A 17557-nucleotide genomic window follows, 5' to 3' on the forward strand; every position below is an offset into this window, starting at 1 on the left:
ACCATTTTCATTACCCTCCGCTGGATTCTCTCTAATTTGTCAACATCCATTCTGGGGATGTGGGGAGCCCAAAACTGAACACAGTACTCCAGATGTGGCCCCACCAGTGCCGAATAAAAGGAAATAATCACTTCCCTCAGTCTGGCAATGCTCCTCTTAATGAAGTCCAGTAAGCTGTTAGGCTTCTTCATAACAAGGGCTCACTGTTAGCTCATATTCATCTTCTTGTCCACCATAACCCCCAGATCCTTTTCTACAGAGCTGCTGTTTAGCCAGTCAGTCCCCAGCCTCTACTGGTACATATAGCATAGGTGCATTTTCTCAAAGTTTAACCATTTATATTGGGGGGTTAACTTTTTTTCTTCTAGAATATTTCAGGTAATATTAATCATTTCATTTAAGTGCATAACACTCTCAAAATGACTTTGAGAATATCAACCTTTTACATACAAGCCTTGCTTCTTTTAGTTGACTCCATGGGTGCTCCAGGGCTCAAGCACACACTGAAAAAAATTAGCGGGTGCTTAGCACCCGTGGAGTCACTTGCAGATGTTAAAAATAAAATAACTGCCCCCACCTCTTCACTGGAAGAAAGCAGTGCATGGCTTCAGCCCAGCTCTGCAGTGTCAGTAAAGTTTGGGTGCTTCAGCAGGGCTTTCTGGTGCTTTTAGCTAAAGCTGATTCAATCAGCTATTAGATAAAAGTGCCAAAAAGAGTCCTACTAAAGTGTCCAGTCTTTACAGATGCTACAGAGACAGGTAGAAGTAATACACTGTATTTTCTGGGCATGCACAGAGCTCAGCATTGAAACACACTGAGTTAAAAGTAAAGTGCCGGGGGGGGTTTGCCTTTTTTTTTTTTTTTTACGTCTACAGGTATCCGCTGGTCAAAAAAAATGGTCGGCATTCATGTCTCTAACTAATTCTGACTCATGCGAGTAGTGATATTAGCTTCAAAGGCTTTTAGAGGTCTAACTCAATCTAATCTTTGAATTCAGCAGGAAATTGTTCTCAATTCAAAGTAACTCACATGAGAGAGGATGGCCAGATTTATTTAACAAATTGTAGTACTATACAGATAAACAGCTCCATTTAACTAATTACTATTCTTACAAGCATAAAATATTATTAAGCTTGAAAGAGTGAAGATTTTTTTGTGAAGCTTGATGTTCACTGAAAAAATCTCAGTATATGTTACATAGTGAAAATTCTAACTCGTTCATGAGAAACATTTAGACATCTCTTTATTTTAGCCATGAAAAAGAAGTTTTTTCTTTTGAAATTAGAATTTGAAATAGAAGATGTCAAAGAGGTTCAAAATTGCATACCAGATTGTAAACTGTTAGGATGAATAATTTGCATAGGCTATTTTACCTTGCATAACAGTGTTTGGGACCTCAGTGTTGTTGGCAAGGAGTTGGCTGCCAATGTCAGAGGGAAGGAAAGGAAGAAGGAAGAGCATTTATGTATAGTTAAAGCACATGTGTAAGGAGGTGGGAAGAGGGGAAAGAGAGACCAAGCAGTGACTGCCATTGTGGAAGGTAGAGGAAAAAGCAGGGAGGGTTGCAGAGGGAATCAGTGGCATGGCTGAGAGCAGGGTAGGAGATGCACCAGGCCAAGCTGCTTGACACTGATTTTCTGTGTGCTTTGGGCTGGATCCAGTTATTCATGGGCCAGATGCAAGCACCGCCATGCTAAAGCAGAAAACACCATGTACTGTATTTACTCAAAAGACTACCCTGATGATAAGACCCCAATAATTAGATTCTGTATATGGAATCTTTATAAGTTTGTTATAATTTTCTAGGTATAGAATCTAATTATTGGAGGTTTGCCTTGAATTTGTCTCCTTCCCGCTGCTACAGCAGGGAAAATAAAACTGGAAGGTTAGTAGCCCTTTTGCTTTCTGCTTCCCTCCATCTTTTTCCCTAGTAGCCCCTTCCCCCTTTCTTTACTGTCAGACCCTGCTCTTCTTGAGCATGTGAAAGTGAGAAGCAAATATGAAAACAATCACTTTGAAATTAAATATGGCTGTAGCAGTTTGCATATAGTACCCATAGACTTAGTTCATCCAGAACTGATACAAATTACCTGTTTTTTGAAACTGCTGTAAGTTTTAGCATAGGTACTCCATGAACACACTTTTGAACATCACTTTGGCCCATAGTTATATCTAATATAAATTATGCATGGTACTTAGTCCGAAGCAAAAAGGCTCATGATTTACCACATAGTTCATTGGACTAAGACCTACCAGAGTCATCAGCATTTCAAGCCATAGCGAGCCATGACACTGCATACAGTTCATCCAGAATCCTTCTGTCATGCCCTCTCAGCCTGGTTCATATAATTAGTATGGCCGTACCCTCCATGGTGACCCCACAGCTCAGCACTGCTCAGAATGTGTGTATACTCCAGATACCTCCCCCCCCCCCTCCACCCCCACAGGGACTCCATGTGCTAATTAGGCCCCACTCATGACTAGAGCCAGGTGTTCTTGTCACAAGTACTGGGATGCTCCAAAAATGTATATGCAGACAAGGCACAGAGCAGCCCGGTCTGGCTTTACATCATAGAGAGCAGAGCCACTAATCATATGCACCAGTCTGAGAGAGGAGGCAACAGAGAGCATGAGGTTGTGGCTCACCATGACTTGAAAAAATTGTTGGCAGTGTGGGGGATTGCACTTAATGGGTATTAGCATATATTTTATTCAGAGGGGCTTCACTGATCTATCCTTGTGGTAGATTCCCATCAGGATTTTTCGCACCAGGGAGGGTGTCGGAGCTTGTTCTGGTCTCTTTGAGTGCTGGCCTGGTATTGCAGAATCTCCAGGCCTGGTGCTTGTTCACTCCTGGGGGAACAACTATTTTTTTTTTTTAAGGGACACATACACACACACACACACACACACACACACACACACACACACACACACGGTTCCTATCAACATGTTTGCCCAATATGGCCTTGTATTTTATAGTCAAGTTCAGTGTTAGCTGCATTTAATCAAATTCATAGTTGGTTTCCTTTGCTAAGCATATGCTGCTTTTGGCAGGAGTTTAATGATAGACAGTGTATTTAGTGAGATTTTCTTCTGTATTACAAGGGCCCTTTTTCCCCCTGCCAAGGGGTGGGGGTCCTCATTTTGTCCCCATCCCCAGGTGACCCCAGCCCCTGTGCAGCAGGCTCTGTTGCTTCTCCACTCTTAGTACAGTGAGGTAGAGAGGAAGAGGCAGGGACAGGGCATTTCTTTGAGCAGGAAGGGGAAGAGAGAGAGTATTTTCACCTGCTTTTGGAACTTTAAAAAGTGCCTGGAACCCCCTGCAGTGTGGTCCAGTCCAAAAGGGGGCATAGCCATACCACTGCATCCCCTATGAATCTGCCCCTGATCATATATGTTGGAGAAAAATCTGTATCCTACTTTGAAATTACTCCTCAAAAAATGTCAGTGTTGAGTAGGTCATTGAAGAACACTTTTCAAATTTCCTCAATTTATAAAACAGGATTAAACTTTTAAATTAGACCTATCCTGACTATTTCAGGGCTCTTGGTCTCTGTTTTACTTGAAGAGGATTCTACTGAACCAAACAGAAGCCATAAGAAGAAAAAAACCTCATTAATTTTATAATTCTGAAAAGATCTAAAAATTAAATATTAGTCTTCTAAATGCAGTTGATTGCAACAATAGTTTTTGCATTCACAGGTCACTTTGATGGTAATATTAGACAGATTTTGAAAAATTGTGTTTCAAATTACAACAAGCTTAAAATTGTTGGAAAGAGATTTGAGGAGACGATAAAAGATTGGTTTGATTATTTGGAAGCATGAGGATTTTCTGGAATTTTTTCAATGTTATTGTCTCTTGGCTGAGGTAAATTTGATTACTTTTGATTACTTACAGCTGCTAGCTGGTAGAGTTAGTTTGTTTATGTATTACTATTAATGCTTCCAGGTCATTATTTTAAGCTAATTATAGTCGGTGTACCCAAAGCTTTTCTACGGACATTTTTTAATGCCAGATCTGAAGAAATAAACTAAAATTAACATTATGTTTTATAAACAAAGGTGAAAGTTATTTCTCTATTGCAGCAGAGTACAGTACAATCCACAGTCCATCGACGCCCATTAAAGACTCTGATTCAGATAGATTGCGTCGTGGTTCTGATGGAAAATCACGTGGTCGAGGCAGAAGAAACAATAACCCTTCACCACCACCTGATTCTGACCTTGAGGTATGTTATATACCCTTTATTTGCTGTGGGAACTGCTATGTATATCATTTCTTTGAAGACAGGTACTTATTTGTAATTGAGAAATACAGTGGCAATAGATCTAGTCTATTTTTGTCTAAATGAATTTTCAGCGGAAAATTGAATTTTCAGCTGGACAATTTTTGTGCATGAAAAGACATCAACTTTCCCTGGAGTTTTTAAATTTGTTTTGATTTGATAAAAGAGTGCCTGAAAACCAAGATGTTTACAACAAAAGCAGAAATGTTTCAATTTGTACACGAGGTACTTGGCATAGCAAAACAGTCATTATTCACTTGCTTTATGCCTTGATCTTGCTCTCTAGTTTGTCTTCCTATCCAGACTATCTCAGAGTCAGGGACTCCTAGAATACATTATTTCACTTTCCCAAGAGTTGAAGCTGTTATACATTATGGGAGAGGTTGTATATTCAGGGTTCTGAAATATTTACAGAATGGCTTTTGAATTTTTCTGCAAATACATAATTTACCATAGGTAAGGTTTTTCAAAATGCTTAAATCCATTAAAAGTGGACTTAAACTCCTAAAAAAAGTACTTTGTAAATTTCCCCCCCTTTATTTTCAGAGGCTAAACTGAAAAGCAGTTTACTGAAAATGTTTACTTTGTGGTCTAAACCAGAAAAAGACAATTAAAATCTAATAGTCATAACTTTGAATTGCTTTGTTCATGTATTTCAGATTTTCCTGACAGTTGGATTTTAAATTTCAAAGTTTACAATTCATTGGTTTTTCCCCTGCATGTATTTTAATACAGTCTACTATTTTTTTTTCTTAATAGAATCATTTATTATAGTAGAAAACTAAAAGACTGTTTTAGACTGTTCAGGACCAACTTGCATTTCTGAAAATACATTATGGCTGCATACAGATGTTAATTTCTACCAGAAGAAATTCCATTAGAAAAATAGCCTGGGAGCTGGACTGCACATGCAAGCTCTCCAGCCGGAGATACTAGAGGTCTGCCCCCTAGGCCACCACTGCTTTTAGGCAGCCCATTACTTGACAGCCTCTCCTCTCCCCTTCCTGGGAAGGTGAGAGGCTGCCAGCGGCAGTCTGCAGGTTCCACAGATAGCCAGGGATGATTCCATCCCTGGAAAACTGCCCCCCTCCACCCCATTACGCCCCATTCCACAGTTGACTGATTGGCAGGAAGGGGACATTCTTCTGTGGGAAGCCTCCCAGTTCTCCCATGCAGGAAAATAGCCACAGAGGAGTACAGGGAAAGGAGCAGGGGTGCTTAGCTGCTGTGGCAAGGGGCTGAGAGCCTTGCTTTAGAGACATTGCAGCCTGCCTCATCCCATGCTGACTCAGATCGGTGTAGGGTGAGGCAGGGGAGTTTTGCTATGGCAGCAAGGCTCCTGAGCATCGCTGCTGTGGTACAGTAGACTGCCTCATCTTGCTTTGCTGTAGATCAGCTGGACAGCATGGGCAGCAAGAGGAAGCTGGAGGGACTGGGAGGTGGACATGTGGAGGTTTTCCCCAAGCTAAACTCCCAACCCCTCTGGCTGCTCTCTGCCTGCTTCCCTTTCAGCTGAGCAGTGAGGGTGGAAAGAGCAGTGATTGGAAAGTCAGTGCCAGCTTCCCCTTTTTTCCCCAGCTGGGTGGTGAGGGCAGCAGTTTAAAAGCCAGAGGGGCCAAGAGTCTGGTTTGGTGAAAGCTATTGAGCCACTCAGCTTGCAGCTCCTCTAATTTCCCCTTGCCACCTGTGCTGCCCAGTTGACCTTGAGCATACTGTGGTAAGGCAGGCTACTGAGTCTTGCAGCTGCAGCAAAATCTCTCTGTCTCATCCTGCATTGGAACCCCACACTAAAAACCAGGCAGGGACCAGCTGGTGGCTGCTCCTCCCCTCTGCTCCTGGTCTACCAGATGGGGAGAGCAATTGCCCCCTGTGCCTTCTCCAGACTGGTGACACTGGCCTCCATAAGGCACAGGCGCCTTTCCCCTGGCTCCATTCCTTCCACTTATAGGGAGGAGTTAAGTCTGGATAAAGTTTGCAGATGTTCAGTCTCCCAGGAGAAGCTCTCTGAGGAATGTTTTAATCCTGGTTGTTCCTTGGTTATTTTTCTCCTGAAGCAGCCATTTTTGCTCTAGGAGAAAAAAAACTTGAATGTGTACATAATTCATGTGTCTACCAAGAGAAACAGAATATCTGCATATGATCTATGACTGTTTTAATAAAGTGTTCTCATTTGTTCATATACTGATTTAAGTTTTAAATTGCCAAATCAGCTTTACAAAAGAACACATTAATTTGATTCTCTTTTTACAGAGAGTATTCATTTGGGATTTGGATGAGACGATCATCATTTTCCACTCCTTGCTTACAGGGTCCTATGCTAACAGATATGGGAGGGTAAGTGTCAAGAAACAGTACCAACATACAATAATGTTTTTCTGTATAGGTGTGCATATATAAGATGGGCCAGAATGCTAGTTTTATCCCCTCAAAGACAAACTGGGATTTGAAGTATCATGATGGATAGAAAGACTTATACATGGAAGGTTTTGCTTACTTTTGTTCCTCCTGTACTCCTCTTCCTCTAATAAATAAAAATGAAAACATTATTATCAGTGATAATCAAAGGCTCCGTTAGAATAAGTGCTGAATGTCTGCAACTCTTGCTGATAGTACCAGAACTGAGAAGGTTGTAGCTTCTGTCATCAAATGCTCAATGAATTGGAGCAGGTCATAAAATGTCCTTTTGGTCTCAGTGATCAAACATGAAATACATTTGATTGTTTCAGATAGTAATAAATAACACTGTGGGACCAGTGACTCTTTAAATGCAATATTTTTTGTCCAAAGTTCAGTCTTTTAAGAGCATAAGAATATAAGTGCCATACTAGGTCAGATCATAGGGTCAACTTTCCCAGTATCCTGTTTCTTTCAGTGGCATTAGATGAGGGGTATCAAACGCACCTGTGCCCTGGGCGACGACCAGATTGTGAAGTTTTCTGTGGGATAGTTCTGGACTGCAAGGAGCCTCCTGAACTGGATATAGATCCAGCAGAGCAGGAGTGGCAGTGATGTGGTGGAGGGCAAGGGGTGAACTGTTCTGCAGGCAGGGCAAAGGGCATTGGTGATGGTGGCAGTGTGGGCAGTGGCATGAGGGTGCTTACCCTCTGCCACCGATAAACGGGCCCACTGGAGATCTGTCACTGGGAATGTGGTGGCAAGCCCTGCCCCCAAATTCCTGGGGACCTGTAGGCTGGATGAAATGACTCTGCAAGTTGGATACAGCCTATAGGCTGCATGTTTGACACCCCTGCTGATTAGAGTATGCTAAGGGAAAGAGCATTCCAGACTGAGCTCTTCCCCAATCCTCTTCCCAGACAACTGCTGTCATTCAGAGTGTTAGGAAGTCCTGATTTTTTGGTTTCACTCTTACCTAGTATTTTTAATACCCACTGATAGACCTATCCTGCATGAATTTGTCTAATCTGCTATTGAACCTGATTCGTTTTCAGCCTCTCTATCTTACGAGCTCCACAAGTTAATTACACACCATGAAAAAGATCCTGTTAATAATTTTATTGTATATTCCCTAGTTTTAGTATGGTGAGAAATATTTAAATAGTAAATAGTTATTTACTTTCTCCACCCCATTCTTTATTTTATAGAATTGTATCATATCCCCTCTTCAGTTGTCTTTTATCTAATCTGAAAAGTGCTCACCTGTTAGCCTCTCCTCATACAGAAGACGCTTCATATCCCTCATCATCTTTGTTGCCTTTCTGCACCTTTTCTATCTTAATTATATCATTTTGGAAATAGGGGGACCAGACTTGCACACACATATTCAAGGCTTGAATGTACCATGAATTTGGGGAGTGATGTCATGCTGAAAACAAAATGAGTGATGTCATTTTTTTCATTTTTTGTTTTCAGTTCCCTTCTTCATAATTCCTTATGTTGTGTTCACCAGTCTGACTGCTGGTGAACACTGAGCTAATGTTTCTAGAGAACCACCCACAATAATTCTGAGATCTCTTTCTTGAGTAATGACAGTTAATGCAGCCCATTATTGTGTATGTGTATCTTAGGTTATTTTTCCTCATGTGCATCATTTTGTACTTATCGGCATCAAACTTCACTCCATTTAGTTCTTATTTAGTTCTTCTTAGACTTCTGTGGGTCTTTTGTTGTTGCATTCTAAATGTTTCTTTGTGAGCACAGCCTCTGCTGCTGTTCACTTCTCAAACACTCCAAGCAGACCTTTTGAATGTTACTTTGGAATCGTTTATTCAATATTCATAACTGCTTCCCACAGGAGAAATACACCTGTGAATGAAATCAGTTTATAAATTAGCATTCCATAGTCAAATGGTTCACTGTTATCCATGCTTCATAATATAACACAATGACTCCTGGTTGAAATATACCTGATCTGTGTCTTGAGCTTGATTTTTAAGTTGGCCTTATTACTGGTTAGATTATTGATTGCAGCGTCATTTAAAAGATATATATGGCTACATAGATTTTTGCATCTTGTTAAGAAGGTTGAGTGTTTGACTTTAGAATTTTGAAATTAATCAGTGAAGAAATTGGTAGCATGGCAGTCTATAACATACTGCAAATAGACCATTATTCTTATAAAGTTGTAAAGACCTAAAAATGATCAACTGGGAATTAACTTCTGTAAAAGTACAGCTTCTAAATTATACTTTCATATGAAATAGCTGTTATGTGAAACTCTTTTTTGACAGTCCCATCCTACTCTACTTTTTAGTTTGCTATTTAATTGCTCCCTGTAAAAGTATTAATAAATATATCTTTGTTTCTGCTTAGAAGGTGAAATTCAGTTATAGGATAAATTAAAATGATTCTTTCTTGATTTTTTTGGAATCAACTTGTTTTCTAGGTGCCTGCTCTTAGAAGCTTTTTTATTCATAACAAGTAACATTAATTCAAGCAAATAAGACTACAAGTGCTGCTTGAAATAAGTAAGGGTTATATAATCAAACCCTGTTTTCTCAGTTTCAGAGAAGGCCAAATGATTAACTGTCACCAAACCATTTATGATCTTTCAGTTTATATGCACCCCATCGATATGAAGTGGATGTCAGGCTTTAAAAATTCCACATAAAATTACTAAATTCAAAATTCTTCAAAATTACTCTGTAATATTATGTAGTCATGTTATAGTTGCATAAAAATTAAATGTTTCACTAACATTGGACTAGAGGTTCTCTCAGACTAAGGCAAAGCCCTCAATAAGCTAACATGCTAAGACCAATCTCTAAATATCTCTAGTAGAAGGAAAGAAACTCTTGTATTATGAAAAACTTCATAATAATATATTTTGTAACAGTTTTCACTATTTTACTTTATATAGATTCATAGATTGTTAGGGGCTGGAAGCAACCTTATAAATCATCGTGTCTAGTCCCCCTGCACTAGGCAGGAAAAGACAGCTGGGGTCAAGTGACCTTACGAGGTGACTGTCCAGTCTCCTTTTGAAGATTTCCAGGTAGGTGACTGCACCACCACTGGAGGAAGTTTATTCCACAGTCTGGACACCCTGACTGTGAAGGATTTTGCCTGGAATTGAGTCTGAAGTGGCCTTCCAGGAGTTTGTATCCATTGCTCCTGGTCTTCCCCATGGGTGCCCTGGTAATCAGCAGTTCAACGAGTTCTTGATGTACTCCCCTCATGTTGCGGTAAGTCACTACCAAGTCCCCTCTCAGCCTTCTCTTCTGTAGGCTGAAGAGGCCTAAGTCCCTCAGCCTTTCCTCATATGGCTTGTCTTGCAAGTTCCTGATCATATGGGTGGCTCTTCTCTGGACCCTCTCAAGTTTTTCCACGTGTTTGTTGAAGTGCGGTGCCCAGAACTGGACGCAGTACTCCAGCTGTGGTCTCACCAGTGTGAAGTACAGTGGGAGACTCACTTCCTTAGTTTTGCATGAGATGCAACAGTTAATGAATGCCAGTGTGTTGTTTGCCCTGCTGGCCACAGCATCACACTGCCGGCTCATGTTTATGCGATGGTTGATCACTACCCTTAGGACCCTTTCTGCTGTGGCGCAAGTCAAATTGTCGCCACCAAGCCTGTAGGTATTTTGGATATTGTTTGCCCCCAGATGCAGCACCTTATCCTTCTAAGTGTTGTACTTCATCTGGTTCTGGTCTGCCCAGCTCTCTAGGCTGTTCAGGTCTGCCTGTATCTCCAGCCTATCTTCTGGCATGACCACACTCCCCCATAACTTGGTGTCATCTGCAAACTTGGCCAGCGAGATTTTCACTCCCACATCCAAATCATTGATAAAGACATTGAAAAGCACCAGTCTAAGAACAGGCCCCTTAAGGACACCACTGGCTATTTTTGGCCAGGACGACACAGATCCGTTCATGAGAAGTCTCTGGGTCCTACCATACAGCCAGTTTTCCACCCCCTGAATTGTTGAGCAGTTAAGCCCACAATCTTCCAATTTTTCCACAAGGATATTGTGGGATACTAGATCAAAAGCCTTTTGGAAATCTAGGTATATAATGTTGACCTTCTCACCTGTGTCCAGGTGGCAAGAGACCTGTTCGTAGAAGGAGATAAGATTGGTAAGACAACACCTACTCACAACGAAGCCATGCTGACTGTCATTCAGAATCTTACCCTCAAGGAGCGTATCTCACATAGATTCTTTAATGAGTTTTTTCCAGGATTTTCCCTGGGAGGATGTTAGGCTGATTGGCATATAGTTGCCCGGTTCCTCCCTCTTCCTCTTCTTGGAGATAGACACAATGTTGGCCTTCTTCCAATCCTCAGGGATCTTCCGTGTGTTCCACAGTTTCTGAAAGAGTTTTACCAGGGGCTCTGCAATGACCTCAGCCAGCTCCATCAGCACTCTCGGGTGAAGTCCATCCAGTCCTGCTGACTTATAAATGTCTAGCTTTTCTAGTTGGTTTTGCACCAGCTCAGCATCCATAGTGGGGAGGCTGTCATTTCCAGCATGCCCCCAATGAGCCTTATCTTCGTTGTCATAGATTTCATAGACATTAGGGCTGGAAGGGACCTCGGAAGATCATCAAGTCCAGCCCCCTGCCCAAAGGGCAGGAAGTCAGCTGGGGTCATAGGATCCCAGCAAGATAAGCATCCAGTTTGCTCTTGAACATGTTCAATGTAGGCGCTTGAAACACCTCCGGCGGCAGGCTGTTCCAGACCTTGGGGGCTCAGACAGTAAAGAAATTCTTCCTTATGTCCAGCCGGAAACGGTCTTGTAGTAGTTTATGACCGTTCAACCTAGTCGTCATCCCTTGGGGCGCTCTGGTGAACAAATGTTCCCCAGATACTGGTGGTCATCCCTGATAAACTTATAGGTGGCCATCAGATCACCCCTGAGCCTGCGCTTTTCCAGGCTAAAGAGCCCCAGGGCTCTCAGCCTGTCATCATAGGGTCTGCTTCTGTGACCTCTGATCATGCGTGTGGCTCTTCTCTGGACTCTCTCAAGCTTCTCCACATCCTTTTTGAATTGTGGAGCCCAAAACTGGACGCAGTACTCCAGCTGCGGCCTCACTAAGGCCGAGTACAAGGGGAGAGTGATGTCCTGGGATTTGCTTGAGAAGCATCTATGGATGCAAGCCAGCGTTTTGGTCTCTTTACTAGCCGCAGCATCCTACTGCAGGCTCATATTCATCTTGTGGTCAATGATGACCCCCAATACTCTTTCTTCCTTAGTGCTAGCCAACATAGCACTGCCGAGCCTATAAGGATGCCGCGGGTTTTTCTTCCCAAGGTGGAGAACCTTGCATTTATCGACGTTGAACACCATCAGGTTCTCGTCCGCCCACTTGCTGAGCCTGTCCAGGTCAGCCTGGATCACCTGCCTGTATTCTGGTGTGGATGCTTTTCCCCAAAGTTTGGTGTCATCGGCAAACTTGGCCAGTCCGCTTCTGACTCCAGTGTCCACATCATTAATGAAGATGTTGAACAGTATGGGTCCAAGGACAGAGCCTTGGGGGACCCCACTGGTCACAGGACACCATGATGAGTGACTTCCATCAATTACTACCCTCTGGGTCCGACCCCGGAGCCAGTTTTCCAGCCAGTGGATCGTGGAGGACCCAAGGCGACAATTGGCCAGTTTCTCCAAGAGGTGATCATGGGAAACCAGATGGAAGGCTTTTTTGAAGTCAAGATATATGACATCAATCTCATCTCCCTTGTCCAGGTGATAGGTCACCTGGTCATAGAAGGAAATGAGATTGGTCAAGCAAGACCTACCTGCAACAAACCCGTGCTGGCTATCCCTTAAGATGTTGGCATCGGCCAGTCCATTAAGGATGGCCTCTTTAATAAACTTTTCTAAGATCTTCCCTGGGATAGAAGTCAGGCTGATGGGCCTATAGTTAGCCGGATTCACTTTCCTCCCATTCTTGAAGATAGGCACCACATTGGCCTTCTTCCAGTCTTCGGGCACTACGCCAGAGCGCCAAGAGTTTTCAAAGATCTGTGCTAGAGGCTGGGCTATGATGCTCACCAGCTCCTTGAGTACCCTGGGGTGAAGATTGTCAGGGCCGGCTGACTTGAAGGTATCCAGCTTCTCAAGATGTTCCTTCACGAAGTCAACATTAATGGAGGGCAGGGGATCACCCTCACCTGGACTTCCCCGTCCCGTAGCGGGCATGGGCGTCCCATGGGGCTGATGAAAGACCGACGCAAAGTACCTATTTAATAGGTTGGCTTTTTCCTGGGCGTCAGTTGTCAGTTGCCCCATCTGGTTCAGCAGGGGTCCAACGTTGTCCCTGCTTTTCCTCCGGCTCCCCACATATCTGAAAAAGGACTTTTTATTGTCCTTGATGCTCAAAGCTAGTTGGAGTTCAGTTGCAGCCTTGGCTTTCCTGGTCTGCTCCCTACAGGACCGGACCAGTGCAGAATAATCCTCCTTGGAGGTGACTCCCATCCTCCATCCTTTGTAGGCCTTTCTTTTTAGCCTCAGGAGGTCTGCTAGGTCCCTGGAGAGCCAGGGGGGCTGCTGTGCCCTCTTGCTGCCTTTCCTCCGAGATGGAATAGACTTAGTTTGTGCATGGAGGATCGCTCCCTTGAGGAGCATCCACTCTTTTTGAACTCCCCTCTCCCCATGGTCATGGTCCCTTAGGGCCTCACTGACAAGCCTCCTGAGCTTGTCAAAGTCGGCTTTCCTGCAGTCAAGGACTTCCGTGTTGCTGACTGACTTGCCAGCTTTTTGGCAGATGGTGAAGGTGATCAGCTCGTGGTTGCTGTCACCCAGTTTCCCATCGATCACTAGGTCGCCGACTAGGTCATCCCCAGTAGCCAGTACCAGGTCGAGCAGCGCTTTGCCTCTCGTTGGCCCATAGACTTCTTCAGTCAGGTAGAGGTCATCCACACACGAGAGGAAGCTTTGCATCCGCTCAGATTTTGCTGAGTGATCCTCCCACGAGATGTCCGGGTAATTGAAGTCACCCATGACAACCATGGTCCTGGAGCATTACGCCTAGCCAGTTCCCGGGCAAACTCCTGCTCAAGCTCAGGACTTTGGGTGGGAGGTCTGTAGTAGACTCCCACCATTGTGTCCCCTGTGCCGTGTTCCCCATGGATTTTAACCCAGAGTGTCTCCAGTCGTCCACCCTGGTCGCCAGTATCGGCTTGCAGGGACGTGTAGCTTTCCTTAACATAGAGAGCTACACCCCCACCCATTTTATCTACACGATCCCTCCTGTACAGGGTATAGCCATCTATACCCGTGGTCCAGTCATGGGTGGAGTCCCACCAGGTCTCCGTTATCCCTTTAACATCATAATTATTTGCATTGAGCAGGAGGATGAGCTCCTCCTGCTTATTCCCCAAGCTCCTGGCATTTGTGTACAGGCAGGCAAGTGTCCCCTGGGGGGCTCCTTCCTTGCCCACAGATTTTACCAGGGCTGGGGCAGGGGTGGGCTCCCTTAAGTGCCTTGAACTGCTGGCTTTGCAAGGATTGCTCAGTGGGCCAGCAGTGGCGGTAGTCCCCCCATCCCCCAGCAGGCTTAGTTTAAAGCCCGGTGGAGCAGGTCAGCCAGTCTGGCTGAGAAGAGACTCCTCCCTAGGGGAGAGAGGTGGAGGCCATCTCTTCCCAGCAGCTCGCTGCCTCTCTCGCCAAAGAGCAGGCTGTGGTCATGAAAGCCAAAGCCTTCCCAACAACACCAGCGCCGCATGTGTTGACCATGTGGATCCTCCTCTCCCTCCTTGGCCCATAGCCTGAGACTGGGAGGATCGACGAGAACACCACCTGTGCCCCCAGACCCTTTAGCCCCACTCCCAAATCCCTGTAGCACCTCATGACCCGGCTGGAAGCACTCCGAGCCGTGTCATTGGTGCCCACATGAATAAGGAGCATGGGATAGTGGTCTGTGGGTTTGAGGAGCTTTGGGATCCTCTCCGCAATGTCCCGGATGCGGGCCTCTGGGAAGCAGCAGACTTCCCTGGGTAAGGGGTCAGTGTGGCAGATTGCCCCCTCAGTCCCCCTCAGGAGGGAGTCTCCCACAACAAACACCTTACGTTTTGTCCTGGGGAGAGCAGGGGCAGTAGCTGCAGTTGGGCCCATGTTGCCTGTGGGAGCCAACAACTCAGCAGGCTCTGCTGGAGCGGCAAGAGGTGTGTACCTGTTGCTCAGCTCTGGCGGGGCAGGGGCCTTGGTGCGGCAGGCCTTAGGGCCCTTGACCACCTTGGTCCATGCCCCTAGCTGGGCAGAGCAGGAGGTCCCGGAGTCCTCCTTTGGCCTGGAGGGAAACTGTGGTCTACCCTCCGCCTCATTTCCCTTGGTCTGGTGAAATACTGAAGCAAAAGTTGGGCATTCAGGAGTTCAGTTTTTTTTCCCTCAAGTTTCCATTACCAGCTGTCTCAAGGTGTTAAGCAGGGGCCCCATGCTTCCATCTGTTTTCCTTCTGTTCTCTACATACCTAAAGAAGGACTTCTTATTGTCCTTGACTCCCTTGGCTAATTTAAACTCAGTTGCTGCCTTAGCTTTCCTAATCATTTCCCTACAAGTGTGGACCACCATTGTATAGTCCTTGAGGACTGTCTCTAGCTTCCACTGTGCGTAGGCTTCTTTTTTCTTTTTCAAGAGGACGGTGATGTCCCTGTTGAGCCAGGAGGGCTTGCCAGCCCTTCTGCTACCTTTCCTCTTCATGGGAACGGTTTTCTTTTGTGCTTTGAGGATCATGTCTTTGAGGAACAACCACTCTTTGTGCACCCCATTCACCTTCCATCCCTGGTCCCGCATCACCTCCCCTGCTAATGCCCTGAGCCTGTTGAAGTCAGCATATTTGAAGTCCAGGACTTCAATCCTGCTAATTGGTTTGCCAACCTTGTGGTGGACAGCGCACCTGATGAGCTCATGGCTCTGTTGCCCAGGCCACCCTCAATGTTCAAGCCACACACCAGATCATCTCCTTTGGCCAAGACCAAGTCTAAGAGAGCAGTACCTCTGGTTAGCCCTTGCACTTCCTGGGTCAGAAAGAGCTCCTCTTACAGTTGCTCCTGTACAGATTACAGTTAAGAAGCTACATGACCAATCCGACCTAGCTAAGCATTCCTTCCAATCTATGTCCGGGTAAATGAAGTCGCCCATGACAACCAAGTTCCTTTCACGTATAGCCTCTGTCAGTTCTCGAGAGAACTCCAGATCAAGCTCCTCCCCTTGGTTCAGTGGTCTGTAGTAAACACCTACAGTTAGGTCTCTTTCACCTTACCCCCCACAAAGCTTGACCCAGAGGGTTTCAAGCTGCTTATCTTTGGAGCCAGTGTCAGCCTCCACATAGCCTCACATAGAGAGCTACCCCTCTGCCTTTTCTCCCTGCTTGGTCCCTTCTGTGCAGGGTGTAGCCCTCTATGGTGACACTCCAGTCATGCGAGGAGTCCCACCAGGTCTCTGTGATCCCTACCAGGTCATATTGCCCACTAGAGAGCAGGAGGGCTAGCTCCTTCTGCTTGTTCCCCATGCTCCTGGCATTCGTGTGCAGGCAGCTGAGGCCCCCAGCTGACACCCTTGATTTCCTGAGATGCTGTGGGAGAACTGTTCCATTAGCATTTGCAGAAACAATTATCTTGGTGTCCCCCACGTGGGAGCTTTCCTATGTGAAAAGGAAGTGCTCTACTTGGAATTTCCCCATCCCCCAGCAAAGTCAGTTTAAAGCCTTGTCCAGTACTTACAGTGTCTATATAGTTAGTGCTACAATATAGGGAATGATTACCTGTTTAAAAATACTTTGTGATGCGTTAGTTTTTTTTTTTAGCAACAACAAATAGAAGCAGTGCCACAGTTCTTTTATTTCACTTACTTGTTGTTTATTTCTCCAGATTTAAATATTAAAAAAACAATCAAGAAATGCATATTCCCAGACAATTATCTTACAAAAATACAATAAACCCAGCAACAGGAAAAAATACCATTAAAAAATTAAGAAAAAAACTCAACTCAGTTGGCCCCACCAGCTAAAAAAGAACTTGTTTCCATCCCGCATCATTCTGAGAAACACAACTTCCCAAAAAAGTAGATTGCCCAGAAAGTCTCCAGATTTGGGCTATTTGTTATTTTAGACCATGTGTGAGGGAAGTAAGAGATCTCTATGCCAGCTGCCATCTCAGACGCATCTATTGTTTGCAACTGATGAAATATAGTAATTCCTACACTGTATAGTTAGTCATTTTTTTAAAGTATCAGTGACGGTATACTTTTCTCCTGTTGTTTTTTTTCTTTATACTGTTTCTCTTAATTAGAGGCTAAAACATAAAGTAAAAGTATATCAATATTCTGATACTGGAGATGATCGTTATCATTATTTTGCTGGAAAGTGCCATACACACATACTGGAGATAAGTAACATAAAGATGGCAGGCAAGCAGGGTATGAGTTCCAAAGAGTGGCAGTGGAGTGCCAGCATGGAGTCTCACTCTCCTGTTCCCCACTGCACCTAAACTTTCTAGCTTCAGACCCCACAGTAAGCAGCAGCCCTGAGGTCATGTGTGTCAGTAAGGGTAGTGATATGTAGTTCATTTCAGTTCAGTAAGCAACCATGTTCAGGGGCAGGGGGAGAGATGTCACCCCCTTTTTCTGCTAAAAACAGGAGTTTTTTGTCCTGCTTGACACTGACATAAGGTGACATCTTCCCTCAGCAGCATTACATTTCATCTTCTGCTCGTGGGTGCTGTCCACTGCCAGAGCCTCTAGAGCTAGGATGTACAAAGGTAAGAGGTAGGAAGGACTGCCCCAGGCGTAGCCCTGGCCAGTTACACCGCTGCTGTAGATCATTTAATATGCAAGTTAAAAGGAATGAACAGCACAACAGCAGTTCCAC

The 17557-nt window shown here is 44.5% G+C and overlaps 1 protein-coding gene across 11 annotated transcripts in view; it reads left to right on the top strand.

Annotated features, from left to right (window-relative positions):
* Positions 1-17557, top strand: part of EYA1 (EYA transcriptional coactivator and phosphatase 1) — a 274101-nt gene that overhangs the window by 201918 nt on the left and 54626 nt on the right. For all 11 annotated transcript variants that reach the window (XM_019498677.2, XM_019498678.2, XM_019498681.2 and 8 more), the window contains 2 exons: positions 4092-4234; positions 6542-6625. In XM_019498677.2, coding sequence (XP_019354222.1) covers positions 4092-4234; positions 6542-6625 — 227 coding nt within the window. The remainder of the gene's footprint in view (positions 1-4091; positions 4235-6541; positions 6626-17557) is intronic.

The sequence above is a fragment of the Alligator mississippiensis genome, chromosome 3, assembly GCF_030867095.1.
Source record: "Alligator mississippiensis isolate rAllMis1 chromosome 3, rAllMis1, whole genome shotgun sequence".
NCBI lineage: Eukaryota > Metazoa > Chordata > Crocodylia > Alligatoridae > Alligator > Alligator mississippiensis.